Source organism: Ixodes scapularis, unplaced genomic scaffold, assembly GCF_016920785.2.
Source record: "Ixodes scapularis isolate PalLabHiFi unplaced genomic scaffold, ASM1692078v2 PGA_scaffold7__128_contigs__length_106722199, whole genome shotgun sequence".
Classification (NCBI taxonomy): domain Eukaryota; kingdom Metazoa; phylum Arthropoda; class Arachnida; order Ixodida; family Ixodidae; genus Ixodes; species Ixodes scapularis.
The window spans coordinates 9608487-9627462 of record NW_024609882.1 but is presented as its reverse complement, the minus strand read 5'-3'; the positions used below and the strand labels follow the sequence as shown (position 1 = coordinate 9627462).

The following is an 18976-nucleotide window of genomic DNA, read 5'->3' as shown; positions in this document are numbered from 1 at the left end:
ACGACTTTGATACACTGATTAGTGCTTTTACAGCTCACGGGGTAAAAAATGTTAAGATGACGTCAGTAAGCCTGTATTAACAAGAAATAGAAGCCATAATGCAGGATATTGTGTGTGAAACTGTTGTAAGTATGCATGGGCGGGTGTTTTGTTTTGTACGTGCAATAATGGCCGACCGAAAATATTCCAAGAGTTTTCACTTAACATTTGTAGTGGAGAAAATTATGAATATACGCCGCAAAATCATAAATAAAAGTTAAAATTTCTCATCCAGTTTTTGCTATTTTAGAACAATCAGCTGTGAGTTCGTAGCAAGAAAACGTTCACAAATACGTTCTAACATCAACATAGTTTTCTCCTCTGATGTACAAATGAAATTGAATTTCTTTTTTGCCTCTGGTAGTTGTTCAACTAGGGAAAAAGCGAATTTATTACGATATAAAATTAAAATTGGTTAAATCTGGGAAGCATGTCTAACTTTTTTCACAGAACAATGACTCCTGTGAAGACAATAAAAAAAAACGAATTAACACTTTGGTGTTATCAAAACCAAGTAATGCCATACCCTACTGTGTGTACAAAATGTGGCTGGTGTAGGAAGCTTTACATTTTTCTAAATAAATTGAAAGCTTGTTGATTTATAAGATTTTAGCTAGATTAAGTTGTTGCGCGTTTATTTCTTCTTATGATAGGTCACAAAAACTGGAAGAGAGCAGAGGTAACATTTATGGCCCGTCAACGCTCGCTTGCATCTGAGCATTTAAATACGTAACTTACAGTCCCACTACCAATTTGAAAAACAAAAAAAACAAAAAAAAAAAAACATGATATATTTTTTAAGTCGAGGAAGCGCTGAGGCACCTGGGCCGGCTCGCTAAAACAGCGTCTCAGCTGAGACTGGTTGAAAGAAAGCACTGCAAAGGCTGGGGCGCGCGAGCGTCTTGAGACACGGCTTGGGTCCCGCTCAGCCTGTGCGCTGGCTTTACCAGTGCTTTCTTTCACCTAGTCTCAGCTGAGACGCTGTTGTCGGAAATCGGCCCAGGGTTCAGCCTATGTACGCGTTAAACAGTTTTCTGTTAAATAGAACCATGCATGTCCTAACTTAGTGTTTCTTTTATAGCGTCTCCAATGATTTTATCTGTGTGTCTTTGCATTGTATTGTTTACCCTATACCATCCTTTGTTTTTACTTGTTTTATTGAATATAAATCATGAGTCAGCGCTTATGTGTCATGTCTAACACTGCTATGTACCTATTCTTTTTGTGCGCTGCATTCCACGATTTATTTTTTTTACGTCAGACAAAAACATTTTTTGTGCACACTTCAGCTTAACAGACTTTTCGATGTCATTAGCGGCAAATCAAAAGCGAAAACTTCGTCTTCTACTTCAAAGCCAAAGATAAAAGCAAAATATTCGCGCAGGCTAACAAAAATGTAAACGAACCCCCCGACGCGCTGATGAAGTATGCAAAACATAGAAGCATAGGAGCGAGCACAAATCAAACGCTGGAGTCAAAATTCTCGACTCGCGACATTCACTGCAACGCGGTATCTTTTTTTCCTTTTCTTTTTTTTTTGTGTGTCCTTGTGCAAAGGAATGCCCTAAAATGTGCCTCCTCGGCCAATAGCGGCGAAGTGTCGCGTCAACACTTTCTGCAAACTCGCGAGCTATCCAGCCGACACCACTGCGCCGACAGGCCGTTCGGCTCCACATTCCGAAAGACATCGCGAAAGCCAAAGGCAAGCAACGAATCACATAGAAGAGGGCAACACTAGGCACGTGAGACACTCATCAAAAGAATGAGCAGTCGAGCAAGACCCCCCCCCCCCCCCCCCCCCCCCAAGTGTCGAGCTCGTTCTTTCGAAACGCTCCTTCCCCCCTCCCCCTCCTCCACTTCCTCACGGTCGTGCGGTGTTCCCCTTTCTCCTCAATGACCCTCATTTCGGGAGCCTCGATGTAAGAGAGGGAACAACTCAAAGCATGAATAGCGTTTGCAATTTTTTGGCGGACGTCGTCTGCGCCAATGGCTCGAAGTGCGTATGCGTTGCGTTGTGGCGTGGCAAGAAGAACAGAGGGCATAAAAGGCGGAAGACGCTTGAAGATGACTAGCGCGTTCCTCTCCTCTCCACGCCGCTGGTATTGCAAACGCCACCCGTAAACCACGTGATCTCAATCGAGCACTTGGTAACGCTCTGCAATTTAGGCACTCTACCCTCATTTGATTGTGCGTCCCGGAAGCTCTCGCAGGGGAACAGCCGGCGGCGGAACATAATTGGAGCGCTGATTCAGCGTCGCACATTCTCGGAAGGTGCCCGAAGAAACGAGTTTCTTGAGCGCCCGATAATCACCGACCCTTTTAGTTCCAGTTCACTGCGCCGAAAGTCATCGCTATTCGTCGTCTACCGATCCTCGAAAGTCTCAGATAGAAAGGCGAATTTCCGAAGCCGATCAGCAATGCGTGCCCCGCGAAAACGCGTAGTCATCGGGTGCATAGGTGTTACTTCTAGAGGTCGTTGGAGTGCATTCGAGTAGAAATATTGTTGGCGAAGTGAGGTTGGCTGATGTGTGATTCGTCGTGGCAGTTCTGCATTTCAAAGCGAACCTGAAATTTGTCACTGTTCGCAAAAAGCGCACGACAGTTTCAGCAAAAAAGAAAAATATATATATTATGAGACCACAACACGATTTTGTGCTTAATGGTTCAGGTTACCGCTAAATCTTAATCTCGATATTATTACGAAACATTTTGTCAAGTGCAGGTACCTTAGATGTTACTTTATATATTGGTAAAAATGCGGCATTGGCAGGTTTTCAAAGGCTAACAAAAAGGCTAGACAAGGATGGTGCTCGGAAACTGCGAAACTGCGACTGACACGAAACTTCATTGCCATGCTAGAATTTAAAGAAACGAAGAAAACACGTGATATACAAATGCAATCCTATAAAAAAATAAATTCCAGTGAACCTCAGAACGTCAGCATACTCTCTTATAAGACGCTTAGCTTCTGTAGGACAAAGATTTATCTAATATATTTTTTTTTTTATGACCGAAGCGTTGATTGATACTTTAGGCTGCAGGTTTCTTTGCTTCCTGGCGCAACCGCCTAATAACCTAATAATTTACTTGTACAAAAGGACTATCCGTTCTTCTCCAGTACTGCAAACTAACTAAAACCTGCCAATGCCGCATGCGCATTAGCACTAACACGAGAAAATATTATACGAATAAATATTACAGGCACTTAGTAAAAATTAAAAAAGAAAACAGGTGATGTGTCTTCAAGTTACTTCGGTTGCATATGAAAACTGTTTCGTACAATTGTAATGGCGTTTACACATGGCCTTTCTTTCCCGTGAATGCAAATATTCTGACTGGATGTCTACGTCTATTGCTGATAGATGCTTTTTTGTTTGTGTTTTTTAGTACGAAGTTTAGGTTAAGAAGCGTGGCCTTAAATATAAAAAATACAACAAGAATCTAAAGTAACATCACCCTAATAATTAAAATGCAAACACGTGCTGAACGAAGATAATGATTTATCGCTATCTGATGAGAAAATACATAAGCATAAATCTAAAAGGATCCCTTCGGGACGCACAACTCTACTGCACTTCTGCAAGAAGAACACTTTTAAATTAGGCAGGACCGATGACCGTATTTTTAGAATAATCACCTCAAGCCACCCCGATGAGGACAGTCACGCTACCTGTCAATTAGCAAGGGCGAAAATTACATTTCATTGGGCTCCTAGATATTGCGATTTCACATCGGAATACTTATAGAAGATAGCGTTGAACCTATGTTTCTTAAAACATTTCGAGGCAAGCACATTTCAAGTGAAAAAAACGAACTCCTGCACCTCATAATACATGAACAGTTTGTAAACATAATTTGTGCTCGTCTGTTTTTTTGTTTTTTTTACTAGCTTGTGTTTAATTGTGAACGTCGTACACGACTTTCTCCGTGTTTTCATCATTACCTTTGGTAATGTTTATATTAATTGCGGAACAGGTGCAATCGAAGGAAATATTGTCCACTTTTGCGCTATAATCCGTATTCTCTCTACACTTTTTCGCGCATAGACAGCATACGGGCCCAATGTCTCGCATTTTAGCTGCTCCGCGCCCCTTTTTTCTCAAGTGCTGTAACCTCCCCTATCTGAAGCAGAACAAACGAGTCTCCAGCGTTAAAAGGCCGATATTATGTTCAGAATTTGTCTTTTTTTTTTTACACTTTTTCCTTGGTTTTCTTTTGCATGTGGCTCATTGATTGCTTCACGTGACCAGACGACTTCAGTCCCCTGCTGTCGTTCATTACATACATTCAAAAAACGCCTGCACGTCCTCTTTTAACGTTTTCGTCCCTCTGCTAGATGTTCTTCACGCCCATACGCGTATAGCGCTATGTCATCATTCTCTAAAACTCTAAAAATATCTATATTAACAAAGTTCTGCAATGGAGATCATGCGGATATCAAGACCATTTTTTTTTGTAGTTTCATTTGACAGGCAACTCACGTCAATACGTCGATACAACTCAGCGGTTGGCATTCACTTGGCTACGCTCGAATACACTCGCTCCTTATTTGTACTGTGTTTCGTTTATTTCCGACATCGGTTTGCGCCAGGTGTGAAGGTACGATGGAACGATCTCGACAACTCTGACTCGACACCCCGGTGATCACTCTCCATATCGATCTCCGGACATCGATAAAAAGGAGGAAAAAAAAGACAGCAACAAAAACAAAGAAGTTAGGCTTAACCGAGAGAGAGTCATTCATCGTCGCCCTCTCGCCGCTCCGGAAGTCGCGTTTTGCTGGTCACGAGGCAGGGGGATTCCACCGGAAAATCTTTTCCGATCCTCCCCCAAGATGGCGCTCGAAGTACGCTCTTCCAAAAGTAAGTCCGGTGGGTTCGGGAGGAAGCAGACTGAGTAAATACTCTTTACAAAACCATCAACGGGCCCCCATCCGATCGTAAACCTTCACGGAGAAGAAGGCGATCGATGCGCTACCTCAGGTTTTGTTGTGTTGCCAGAAGGGAGACTTGAACAGTGGCGCTCCCTTTCTCGTTGAATGAGCTCTAAATGTGGCTGCTCTGTTGATCCTCACAAAATCTTTTTTTTTTACCGCCCACTTTGTTGTACTTAAGAAAGAGGAGCACCATATCTTGTTGTTGTTTTTGTATAGAAGCAACAGATTCATCCCCTGACCGAAAGATGTCGTTAAAAGACAATAAACACGAAAATACGCCGACAAAAACAAAAGGCACCCAAAACATTATGCGGGTTTGCTGCAAAACAACCTCAAGGGCAGTGTGTCCAATAAGTAATCAAACTCTCTTTGTTTTTGCTTCCCACTTCAAAGTGTTGGAACATTTATGTCAACCTCAAAATCATCAAGGACACATATTTCATCCGGTATTATCGTATAAATAGACAATATCTCTGCAAGGTGAGCAACCATAACTTACATATCGGGAATATACTATTGCTTTAATGTTTCTCGCGGCTTATCATTCCGCAGTCAATCAGATTCCGGCATCGACCAATAAGAAAGCTAAAAAACACATCTCGAAGCAAGAAACATAACGACACGCCCTGCGTTTCTATAGGCTGCGAGTAACAACGCTGGGCGCAAGTTCGTCTGCTTCTGAAACACGGATTATGATGATGGCAGAGCGCCGAGCTCTCATTGGCTGATTGAAAAATACAAATAGTGGGTAGACCTCAAGGCATCTAGCACTGAGGTCTACCGAATATCCTTCCAATCGAACCCAATCAGAACACGGCGTCGTTGTGACGTCACAGCAAACCTTGCACAAGAAGCAGACAACTTGCTCTCGGCGTAGACATCTTTTCATCTTTTCCTATTTTATTTAGATCAAAAATAAACACTAGCATTGGCAACACGTACGCAGACTGTGAAGCGGAACTTTGTATCAAGGCGCTCATCAATAAACGACCGCCACCGGCCGCCGACAAAATTAGCGGCGTGACTCGTCTTCTCACGCGGCCTGATGTCAGACTGCGAACGACACGGCTTGAGATGCCATGTTTCGACGGTCCACGCTGGCAGAAACCAATAACGTTGGCGCACGCCTCGACAGATCGGCAAAAAGAAAAAAAAAAGGGCCTTGTAGTCTTCGGACATCGTTTTTCTTTTTTCTTTTTCTTCGTGCTGTGTTATATATTGCGTTCTTGCAGCGAAGACACTGAAATTTTTGGCGCGCCGACGATACATAAATGGTGATAGATGGAGACGGTGACAGGCATTGTACCCGAGATTCAATTTCGGGTTTTTTTCGCTCCCGAGCCTTCGCTTCTGCGGTAAACTATTCTCCTCGGTTTGTGCTCGAAATTGAAAATATGATACTAAACGGCGAAACAAGAAAATACAAAGTAGTTAGCTCAAACGAGAAATAATGGACAAAGCAAAATAGTAAAAAAAAAAAAAAAAAAAAAAAAAAAAAACGTTAGATCACCTAATAATATATATATATATATATATATATATATATATATATATATTCAATGATCGAAGGGATTAAATCATCGTCATATGTCTACCAAGAACCCGTTCTACGACGGACTTCGAGCGTTCACATGAATTTGTTCAAAAAACGAAAACGTCGTGTTAGTGTGTTACATATCGCTTATTGATTATTGTTAGGGGTAGAAAAACCTGACCAGTGTGCAACACGCACATGTACAAAATTGCTTTTACTGTTGAAACGAGCAGCAAATAGTGAACATTCTTATATGTTTATCCATTTTGTTATTTAAACAGCTATGACAGAGCCATGAAATATCAGACTACGTCGCAGTCTTTAAAGAAGTACAGAACCGGACTTTTTTTTTTTAAATATACAACAGTGTCTACGCTGTATGCAACGTTACTAAAACACTCAGTTGGGAAACTCGCCGTCGAAACCTGGGCCGCTGGCGTCCACCAAGACCGAGCTAAATGCGACAACAGCGCCACTCTTTATCGTTTGTCTGTACTGTGGTCACCTTGAGCTTTTTGAAAGCCTGTTTTTGCGTAAATACAAACGGAAAAGACTTTTTCTGTTTGAAATTTATTGGAGTTTCGTACAAAAAAAGGGGCGCGTTATGTTTTTAAAATCTTTAGTTCGCAGGGTTTTGCGGCACAATTAATATTGTTTTTATACAACCATGCCTCAGTGGGACTTTCAGGTAGCGCGTCCCGACCTAGGTGCATTTTAACTTCGGGTAGTTCGACGCGGCGCGTCCGCGGGGATGGCACCCCTGTTACCTCTTCCGCTGTATCTCTCACGTGCAGTTCCTCGAGTGGCCGCTGCGGGAGAAATGGTGGCGTTGTGTTCGTCATTAGCTCGGCGCTCGGAGACATATTGGGGCCACTTTTTCAAAGCTGTCTCTATGGGAGTTTCCCAACTGAGTGTTTTAGTAACGTTGGCTGTATGTTTTACTTCTTTCTTTTTCGAAGAGCACTAAAAAATAACCAGTTACTATAAAAACAAAATTCCCATATTAAAAGGCTTTTCAGACGTGGAGCATCGTACAAGAAAATACGCTCGTTGAAACAATAAAAAATCTTAATTTAATAAATAAATTCGTAGTTATTACGGTATTTTTTCGTAAGCGCTTTCATTTATACGTATATTTATGTAAGAAAAGCTAGTTTTTTTTTTAAAATAATAAATGCAAAAGCGATAGGAAGTACCGTAGAAACAATAAGGCGGAAATATTTTCTTTTTTTTTTCCTCCGTTTTGAATGTCGTCCTTGAACCGACGACGACAATGGCGTTGACGTGCTCACGTAATTCTCAATCTCAAATCCCGCGATTTATTTTTAGCGGAAACGTTATTTCGAATATCAAGTCTTGTTCTTTTTTTCTACTTTCTACACATCTCTACTCTCTATCTATGTATTTCTACCTATCCCAGTAATTGGCGCTTCCGAGTTTTCGTTGGAGTAGCAGAAGTAAGGGCATATTTTTGGAGGCGCGCTATTCGATCTAATGCCGCGATATTGCGCCGGCGTTCGTGTCGGCATACGCCGCCATAACGTTAGCTGCGGAACGATAATAAATACTCGAACGCTTTCCAGCGCCAAAACTTCGACGCCAGCGGTCGACGTTCGAACGCATTCAAAGAGTGAGTATAGACAAAGGCAGCTGCTAGCTTTGCATCTATCGAATGGTCATTCCAGGCAAATTGTTCGACTCTCTTGCGACCCCCCCCCCCCCCCTCGCTCTCGCCTATCACTATCTCTCAGTCTCTACATGTTTAGGGTCGTTTCATAAAATAGAAAATTATCAAACCAAATAAAACGAGAAAAAAAAAAGGTCTATCTGTACATATGATGTAACCGGCGCCATTGATAAAGCAGCCAAGCTTTCCATAGCCTTCATTCATCCTTTCTCTTTCCTCGTAACTTTATGTACTTCTGCAGGAAAATCAGCGGCTTTCGTATAAACCGGAATTACGAGGAAAGAAAGTGCACGAGACGGCACAATGGATGTTTACAAATTTCCGGACGTTCCTCTCCAAGCAATGATCACTCCCCGTCTCCATTTTCAAATGAAATTTTTTTTGTCTCTTCTTTTTTGTTGCTCGTTGTTTGTTTCATTTTTTTTGTTTTTTTTTTGTCCGGGCTGCGGATTCTATTACACGTAGAAAAATAATGACTGCTAATGTATCTCTCCCTCGCAAAAACGAAACGAACAGCGACGTTTTGCGAGCGTCGGAGAGCGCCTGCAAAAACCACGAATGTATATCTATGCAAAGCGGGTCTAACGACTCCGCCGGAGCTCGCTAAACAAATGAGCGCAGTTCCGACTCGAGTGCCCGCAATGTTTCACGTTTCATCATCGCCGACGGCCTTTCCGGTTTTCGTTGATGTTCTCTATATTTTTCTTCGTTTTAGGGTTGTTCGATTTGTCAGCTTCCTTCACTTTGTTTCGCGTGTGCGTCGGATCTGTGCCGTGTGTTATACGAGAGAGGAAGCCACTGCCTTCCTTTGTGATCCAAGCAAAGTTTTCTTTTTTTGCTTTCAGTCGTCCATTCGTGCCTTCCGACTGTAGCCGTGAACTATTTAAAGAGTTGTACTACGGTTACCGACAGCTCAAGAAATATGGGGAGAGGTTTAATTATTATTTTCAGGCTTCTCGTTACGTGATTGGTCTCTCAGGCATTCATATCGGACAATGCCTCAATCTTATTGGCTGTGAAGACCGATATTGAAATGTCCGGGACCTGTCATGCCCCGCTTTTGTTAAGCTGCCAATGCCTATACAAATGCTTAAAATATAAGGTTCGCACTTAGGTATTTTTTTACTGTTTCACTGATAACGAAAAAAAAAAAAAGAATTTCGAAATGGGAGCGCTTTTGCACAGATATAGGTGCGCGCGAACGTCCGCGTGCACAAACAGACTCACGCTCATAATCGCGCGTACGCACGCACACCTACGATTTTTTGTTCTCGATTTAGTCTGTCTAACAACACGGGTTGATTAGGACAATGTACACGAACGTTTCTCCACAGTGTCCTTTCTCTCAGTTTTTTTTTAAATTCAGCCTAATTTTGTATGCCTTGTACAAGGTCGTGCTTAGTGCAGAGAGACGGAAGCAAAATGCGGAAAATTACGACAGAAAAAAAATTGTTATTATATGAAACTTTGTTCTACAGAAGAACGTAAACAAACAAAACATTTTTATATGTTTTTCTTTCCTTTTGACGACGACGCCCTTTGCGCGAGTTCTATAAAAACATAGGTGCGCAAATGGGAGTCTTAATTACTCATTTTTTTATTGAAAACTGGAGTAGGGGTGGTGGAAACTGATATCACGGAAACTAATTTGCGTGCTCGATTTTTTTACGTGAACCTTCCGGAGAACGCATGGACGTTCCAAGGAGAACACTCACTTAACATATCAGCATGCGCTACGTAAATGCTAATTCTTCTGAAAGAAAAGCACGCTCTCAAGGATTTGCTGCCTTGTCATGGGAGCATAGAGGGTTCAGCCGTGCTCGCCGTAAGGCCCATCGTCTTTCGTCACTGAGGTTGTCAAGTTACGACATTTCGCTCCGAGCGAGCACGATGTACGATTTTACTGAGTCACCGTCGTCGCTTCGCTCAAGCAAGGCTCCGCGAAAATTTTGAGTGTCCGTTATCAGGAGCGGGAACATGAACAGAGATATTTTCGACCAAAAACAATATAAAAATATATCCCCCCCCCAGCGAATTCAAATCAATCTATACAAGTTTATTATTGTATTCGATAAATGGTTTTACCTATGACCTCATATAAAAAATTAAACGCTTTTCAAAGCGCTCTTCTTTCCGTGCAAATGTCAAACTCGATGGGCCTTAGAGACACGCTCCTTCGTTTAGGAGTCAAGTCATGGAATTCGCGCGAACCGAGAATAACAACAACAAACGTAACACGTGATACGGACTGCTCACCGATGACTCGCAAGAACATGGATCCGACAGCGGTGTTGCCCTTCTTGTTGCTCACGGCGCACTCGTACCAGCCCTGGTCCGACTGGCTAACGTGCACGATGTGCAGGGACCCGTTGTCGCTGGACACGAGTCGAGAAGACGGCCGCAGTCCCTCGTTGTCTGCCCAGGTGCCGACAAAGTGAGCGAAAAAAGGTCCATATTAGGCATGCTATACTTTTTCGGGATAGTCTATAGAAGTTTCCAAGAAAATGGGCTCCTAGCCGGTTTCATTTTCAGTTTGTGTGCGTTTGGTGCCTGATTTGCTCGATTCGCGGAGCGACGAACGTGCCCGTTGTTGGGCTGAGGAGATCGCGCGCATTTCTGAGGACTCGTAAATATCGGAATGGTGCACATAGTTGTAATACGGGGATCCTTGTCCGAATAGGCTATAGCGTAGACAGCGTAGGCTAGCACACACCAGTGGCCCTAATCTGGACACTAGGCGAGAAACTCGGCGAGAAATCTAGCGGGCGTGATTGGCCAACGCCGCACTTGACCTTGGCGCCGGCCAATCAGAGCCGCGGGATTTCTCGCCGACTTTTTCGCCAAGTGTCCAGATTAGGGCCCCAGCTCGGAGCACGTGGAGCGAAAGCTCGCCCTGCAGAACCCAGGGGTCCTGGGTTCAATCCCTACCCCTGGCCATTTTGATCTGGATGAGCATCTTACAGGCGTGCGCTTGTGTGTCACTGCTGCGTGATGCACGTTAAGACCCAGGCTAGCGGCTTGTTCTACACTGTCTAAGTTGCTCATACCGCTAAGACACCAGACGCCCGTTGGGGCTAATGAATTTCAGGTTGTATAAACATACGCATAGTGCAATTGATATAATATTCTCATAAGTAATATGCTTCGATCCGCGTAAAGGAAAGGTTTTATGTTTAACCATCTTTGTCTGTTTTGTTTCCTTAAAGACGATGATCGCCCTTTAAAGAAGACTGCGGTTGTGTAAAACATGTAAAAAACCCTATAATGAAGCGAGAGAAGGTACGTGTTTTTTGGCGCCGTTCGCCGGCCCCAGTATTTATTTCACTTATTGCTTTGGCGACCAATTCTAGCTGTAAACTGAAAGGCTTCGTCAGTATGAAGGAGGCCATGGTGTCATATAGGGAAATTCAACAATTACGCAGCGTGATCAGACATTTAAAGACAGAATGTAACACAGAAACTTATCTCTTCGTCGTCACGTTTCACACACTACTGAGAACGCTCGCTCTCGAGACAGTTCTCAAATCGTATTTAGTACGTGCAAAACAAAATGATCGAATATGATCTCTTTAATAGAAAGCTAAAGAGGTTCTCGAAAAATAAAACTAGTTAGAGTTGAATATGGATATATTCATTATTATATTATTATATATTATTCGTTGAATATGGATATCACGGTTGGTTTCCACGAAGATGTGTTTAAACGGGAGAAAACACTTCGGCCAGTCGTTAAGTTATAAAAGGTTCTCTTGTCCGCCAAGTGTGTGTCACTCGCGTGGGCAGCGCATGCAGTTGAGGTACATCCCCCCCCCCCCCCCCTCTGACACCAGAGGTGACGTTTTTTTCTCACTTTTTTTGAAAACAGCGAGAGTGCGCGTGCCTAGCTTTGATAGGCGCTGAAGATGCGGGACAGCGGAACACCTTTAATGACGTAACGCTCCGGGAAGGTGAGTCTTCAGCGTTATTTAAAAAAAAATATATATATACAGTTCTGCAGCTTTTGTGCACAACATTTAAAACAATATTCGATCCATACTCGTGGTCCTGGATGCCAAATGAAGACAACTTAAGTATGTTTACTCAAATACAGAACCGCTTCAGCTTCTCCCAAAGTGGAAAGGTCGTCATGCGCGGTCTCGTAGCACGAAGTGACGGTTCCCACCTTTCTTCCAGGAGATGAGTGTAATGGGGTACCCCGAGGCCGCACACTGCATCCGCGCATCGGAGCCGCTCACGTGGGTCACGTTGTCCATGCGGTGCACGAACGGCGGGCCGTACACCGACAGCCGGGCCGTGTGCTCCACCGAGGCCAGCTCGTTCTCGGCCCGGCAGCTGTACACGCCGCCGTGCTCCGTCGCCAGGGAACTCACGTTCACGAAGCTCGTCACAACGCCGGAAGCGTCCACAAAATCGCCTGTAGGTGTAGTGTAGGAAGAGAGGAAATGGGGAAGCAGTCACCACACTCGAGAAGGGTAGCTCGCTGCCGTAATGAAAATCAATTGCTGGGATAGTTGGGTAAACATTATATATACTATAGCGCGAGAGGACAGGAACATGAAAGGACATCCCTTTGTTCGCCGACACCATAGTTCTAAACCGTTCCCGCAACCGGATGTTCAGAGAGCTTTATGAGCCAAAACTATGAGGGCTCAGGGTAAGTTTTTCTGCCCTTGCTTTTTCGTTTATCTGAATTGTATTAATATTTTTGTTTGCCATTTTTTTACTATTTTTGAATATTTGTGGATTTTAAAATGTTTATAATCTAATAATTTAGTTTAGTTGATTTTGTGTCAATTGTCATCTCTTTTTCTTGTATTTGTTATTAAAAAAAAGAGATAGAAAGAAAAGAGAGGGAAGCCAAGGAGTACCCTCGACTGGCTACTCCGTTAGAGAATAGGAAAAAGGATAAATAAGTGTCAGAAGAAGAGCCGGAGGGGAGAGGAAGAAGTGGGATGGCATTTTTGGGCGTAAACGCCCACGCACATTCTCAAGTGGCGACGTCTCTTAGTGTGCAGTCTGTCGGGACGCTTTCATTGCCGCAAAAGAACACACTAGCATTCATAATCATAACAAGTCCCGGTCACAGATATATTCATAGTCCCAAATATTCACAGTGTGGCTACTGTCACGAGTATTGTTAGCATAAAGAAAAAATTAAACGTTTACAATTCTTTGTAATGCCGAATTAGAGCGCAGATCTTGAGGAGGACGGGGAGGGGGGGGGGGGGTACAAAAGCCCGTACTCTTCCCTCCGTACCCTTCTTTCTTCCTCACCTGCTGCACTCTCATTTAGCGGGAAATTTCCTCTAAATTTCCAGCTAAACTTAGCAAAAATTTCTCCGCCTAATTTAGCGGTATAATATTCCCGCTAAGTTTAGCTGGGAAATTTAACCAAAGTATTCCCGCTAAATTTAGAGGGGAAACTGATTTGGTTTTGAGGTCGCGTTACGTCAATTTCCCCGCTAAATATATTGGGGAAGCTTAACCCGCTAAATTTAGCCGTGAAACTTAGCTGGAAAATTTCCTACAATGCAACGCGCGAGGTTACGCCGACGCTGACGGCCACGACTCTCAACCCGGAAACGGACGCCTAAGAGCTGCGCTCTAAAATTACTGTGGCAGGCTTCAAAGCTAAAATCTCCTTCCAAACATCACATTCCATGCTTCGTCCTCGTCTTGCTCTATAAAGTACCAATTCTGAGTAGCGCTTGTCCTGGCGCCTGCCTTCCGTGTTTCCGTCCTCCTGCGCTATTGTACACTCTTAAGAAATGCCCGCAGGTGTATTCACCCGCAAAACGCTCAAAGAGCCAATCTCTGCGATCTACGAAATCAGCTCAACGAGTGATGAGGCAGAACATCCGTTTAGATCTAAAAGTTAAGTCTGCGCTGTGGCATTTCCCAATGCAAAGCATGAAGCTTTGCATTGCGCAATGCCACATTGCGGCAGACCTCATTTTGTGGTCTAAACAGAAGTTTCGACTCCTCATTTGCTGAGCTGATTTCGTAGATCGCAAGACTGGCTCTTCGAATGTTTTGCGGGTAAGTACGCGCGCATGCAATTCTTAGAGTGTATATACGCGGCAGTAAGTCACAGATGAAACCAATAAACACTTTGAATTGATGTGATTATTTTTACGAGAAATAAAGTCGCCGAGACTGCATCATTTGAACTTAATTTCTGAACTACCTCCAAAAGGTTAGGGTACGTTTATTTTTTTTATTTTTGTTTAAAAATAAAAGTAAATACAGGACGACAGTTAAAACTGCTTATGTTAAGGAACGCGAACGTCACGCAGTGGGGGAGAGTGACGTCACGCTGCCCCCACTGCGCAGGTGCGGCAAACCCTGCCGGCTCCACGGCTCCCGTGACGAAGCACCTGCGTTGCTGCGCTTTTCTTTGTGTTTTCTTTTTTTTTTGGAGGCGCGTCCACCTTAACCTTGAGCGCCCCGCCGACTTCCGGGACGAAGCAGCTGGTATGACGCGTCGCAGCCGGTAAGAACGCGTCGCAGAAATTTTAACTGCCGTTTATTTAGATGCCTGCTTTTTGTGGCCACAGCCAACGCCTTGTGCGCTCCATGGGACAGTTAATGCTCCCGCATGAATACAAAATTGTGTCTTACTGAAGCTAACTCGAGAGTTTTAGTTTCCCGATGCCTGCCTTCAGAGTGACGCGGAGGGCAGCAGAGTTGACCGACTGCAAGACACTTTCGCCGCCCATGAATCACCCATGTTCGACCGCGTGACCCCACGACGCTCTCTGGGCTTATGCCGTGTATTAACGGCGTCTAAATGTAAACGGGAACTTTACTGTTTCTAAGCTTAGCGTCGGTGAAGCTAGGAAGGTGCCTTCGAGATGACTTTTCGAATAATTCATTTAGCACCATCGCGATTACACGAGATGCCCGGCGCACCGCCGTATGCTCATCGTAAATCGGCAAACGGCGAAGGCTACAGTCCCAGTGGGCCAATCAGCGCGCCAGAAAGAGACACGTCACTACACTTTATCCTACTAGTTGCGCGCTATGGTGTCAAAACCACGGGCGGCCAAGAGAAAAAAGGTCGCCTTTCTACAAACCTTTCATCACGGGATAATCTTCTAGGGGAAGAAAACCGTCTGGGACACACAAAAGAAAAAGGCTCCGGGTATGAGGGGAGTTCCTCCTTTTCGTGTTTTCGAACTACCCGGGTTATACCCTTGTTCCTGTACCAGGGGAGTCACGTGCTTCGCCTCCGTTTGATTTGATTGGCTCCAGGGGGCGTTGGCCTTTTGCCAAGTCACGGTGATACAAAGTATAGTACGAGTCCTACTTTTTTTACGTCTCCAGCAACGTGAAATATTTTCGTAGAATAAAGAATAACGAACACCGAAAAGTAGAAGCAGGGGCACTTTCCACGCGGCGCACTCACCGATGCGGAGTCCCGAGCGGTCGGAGAGGAGGCGTCCGTAGCGGAACCAGGAGATCTGCGGCAGTGGGTTCCCCGTCACGGAGCACTTGAGGGAGACCGCAGAGCCCGGCTTAAGCAGCTGGTCCGGGAACGTCTCCAGAAAGTCCGGGGGATTTTCTGCACACGCCGGAAGAGGAAAAATCAAACATAACGAATCGGAAGCGCCCGAAGCTCCTTTGCGGCCAGAAAAAGAAAACAACAACAACAACCAGGAAATGCTTTCTTCCGAAACCATCTTCCGCCTCCTATTCTCGTATTTTGAGAGCCGTCGTCGCTGTGAATTGAAGATTCGGCGCAGACATTTCTTCTCCCATACACCGTTTCACTTTGTGGCGGAGCGCAGCCGACGCCGCGATCCCATGCAACCAATCGAAACGAAAGGCATCGTGGTTTTTGTGCGCTCGCTGTCACCGCCTAAACTAATCACACACATTTATTGCCGCGTCATTCCTCCGTTTTCTATTTTCTGAACATGATTACTTTAGCAGTTCAGAGCAAATCAACAAAGACAAGGCGCACCAGGACGATGCGATTTTGGCGCCGCTTCGTTTACAAGACCGCATTGTAGTGTGGAGTATAGTTCAGGGACGGGTGCTAGAGTCACGTGACTCTCAGAGAGGGCGCAGCGACGACGCTTGGGGCAGAGCCATATATGTAGAGAGTTTGGCCATTCTTTGGGAGGTATAGGAGACAAATGAGGAGGCGCCATTGGCCGAAAGCGGGCTGGGCGTGTTCCAGGGCGTCTTCAGAAATTCGAATGTGACCAACCAGAAGCCGGAAATAATACCCTGGCGGTGGTCGCAAGAAACAAACCTGATAACTCTATTGGAGTAACGCTCGATGGCTGAAAATATGGTACACGTGATGTTTCAATCACGCTCATCCGAAATGATGGTGGAAGAGTGCGACTAGCGGAACGATGGATATAATCCGTACTCCAAGCGCCGAAAGCCGGGAATCTGCCGTCCGAGCGGTCATACTCTGTCCGCGCAAAACAGAGTTGAGCGGCGCATTCGTTTCTTACATCTTTCTGCGTGATCATGATCAAAACATCACGTGCACCCTATTTTCAACCACGAAGAGTTACTACACCTCACTCTTACGCGCTTATTAGAGCCATATACGAACATAGACCTTTGATCAGAACTGTTTCTCGCTACCACCGCTAGGGGGTTCTTTTCGGCTTCTGGTTGGTCAAGAGAGCATGCCAAGCCCTCTTTCCGAGTCTGGCGCACGCCCTGGCTCTGCCCGCGCCTCCCATTGACCAAACTCTCCACATATATGGCTCTGGCTTGGGGCGTCTTGTCACGTGACGCGTTCGCATCGCTGGACTGGCTGGGACGACCCGCTACGATCCATCGCAGTGTGGAACGGAGCGTTTCTGCCGCGCTACCCACGCTGGCGTTCGGCTGAGCCCCTCACACGCGTTTGGCACGTTAAAAAGGAACTTCGATACGTAGGCGAGCTTTTTTCTGTTCACGCGAACAAGCACGTTCCGCCCCCGGGATCTGCACGCATATCACCGTTCATGCGCGCAAAAACCGGTGTTTTTTGTGTTGTTTATTTTTAAAGCGGAGCGTACGCGCGTGTTTTGTTTCGAAAAGCCGACTCCCACGTCGTGGCGCAACGTCAAAAACGTTGGTCGGTTTCTCAGGGAGCTTTCGCCCTTTATTTGTCGGAGCGCACCGGAGTTCTCTCGGGAGGAAAATAGAGGGGACCTTCCCTGGCAATTAATTTCCAACGTAGTGAGGAAAAACGGAGCATTAAATTAACTGCATCGACAGCTAAATACTTGTATGGTTATCTATAGATATATATCCCTTATCTGTAAAAAAAAAAAAAAAAACGTCAAGAAAAAGAGAATGCAAAATTCGATACGTGGAATGTTACTTCTTACGATTATTAAGCGGCCCTAGTCTGAAAAAAAAAAAAAAAAAAAAAAAAAAAAAAAACTTTAAAGAGCCATTTATCTTTCTAAAACTCACCACTTATTAAAAACAAACCGCAGTCCGTTGGCGAAAGTCAGAATCAGAATTGCACCCACACAATGTTTGTCCTTAGCCTACTCATAATAGGCATACACGACGAGTACTTCTACCTGCGCAATATCTTACTCTGTACATTGCTGGAAGGTACGCACCTCGCCTGAAGTTCTGATCCAAATAGACATTTATATACGTCTCGCGTGATGTGCTAGACAATATTTGACCATCAACACCCCTCAGAATCGAAACGTTCTATGGTGCAACAGCAGTAAATAATACACAAACCAGGCGATGAAGCTGCAAAAAAAGTGTGTTATTTTCTACCTAGCCTGAATTCAAACGAAGACTCAGTGCGCGAAAACGAAGCTGCGTGGTCGTTATCTTATCTAGTACGTGTCAAGGCTAAGAGTTCGCGCTCATAGCGTTGCCTGCGTTATATTTTGGTAGTGTTGACAGATGACCTTGCGCTAGTGGGAGAGCATTTTAGAATCACGCGAGAACCCGTGAAAACCCGCAAATGAGAAAAAACCAAGTGTTCCTCCTACTCTTTGCTCCAGCGAATCTTCTCAGCAACGTTTTTTTTAATGATTTATGTTTCGACCACCAGCCGTAAAGAGTGAATGCTTTTCTCTAAATGACGTGCCCTATGTTTACAATTTCTTTATAAGGCCGACAGTTACGCTAGCACCAGCTGACAAACTGCAAAAGCATTCGAGTTGATACAGGCGTTTTAGGCGGTAAAACATCGCCGTCTACTGAAGTTCACAAGTGAACTAGAGGACGACAAATTGACGTGGACAAGACAAAGCGAGACCGCCGACTGCAGTCCCGTATAACTGCAACAGTTTTCTTTTTTTCTTTCTTTTTCTTTTTTGCGGGCCCCTTTCAAACAAGGCTTCCTTAAACTGAAGGACCAGCGGCCCTCTATTTTAACCGCGGCGACGTAATTAGAAAAAAAAGAAGGAAAAAGTCTATCGCGCCAGTTGACAAGCCAACGTAAAAGCAAAACGAATAGGCCTACTTAGGACGCGAAATTGCGCAGCAACGAAAACGGAGCGTTGCAATTTGCAAGAAAACGGAGCGACTAAATATGGTAACAGCGTGTTTTTAAACAGACGACGGAAGAAAGCCAAAAAGGTATAAACAAACGGGGAGAGGAAGAGAGAACGAGAAAGAGTGAGAGATAGAGAGAAAGAAAGGGGCGAAAAGCATTATTCCGATAACGAGGTTCGTTTCGCGTTTGGTACGCGGTGCGCCGCGACAGCCGACGACGCCGACAAGGACAGCGCTCGTGGATCGAGCTCCGAGCATTTTCGGCGGACGGAATTGATCGCTTCGTCGCAAAACT

The 18976-nt window shown here is 44.7% G+C and overlaps 1 protein-coding gene across 1 annotated transcript in view; it reads right to left on the bottom strand.

Moving 5' to 3' along the window:
• Positions 1–18976, bottom strand: part of LOC8040197 (Down syndrome cell adhesion molecule-like protein Dscam2) — an 86247-nt gene that overhangs the window by 21009 nt on the left and 46262 nt on the right. Inside the window, exons 5-6 of the mRNA XM_042286470.1 lie at positions 15605–15760; positions 12359–12610 (exon numbers count right to left, since the gene is read on the bottom strand). Coding sequence (XP_042142404.1) covers positions 12359–12610; positions 15605–15760 — 408 coding nt within the window. The remainder of the gene's footprint in view (positions 1–12358; positions 12611–15604; positions 15761–18976) is intronic.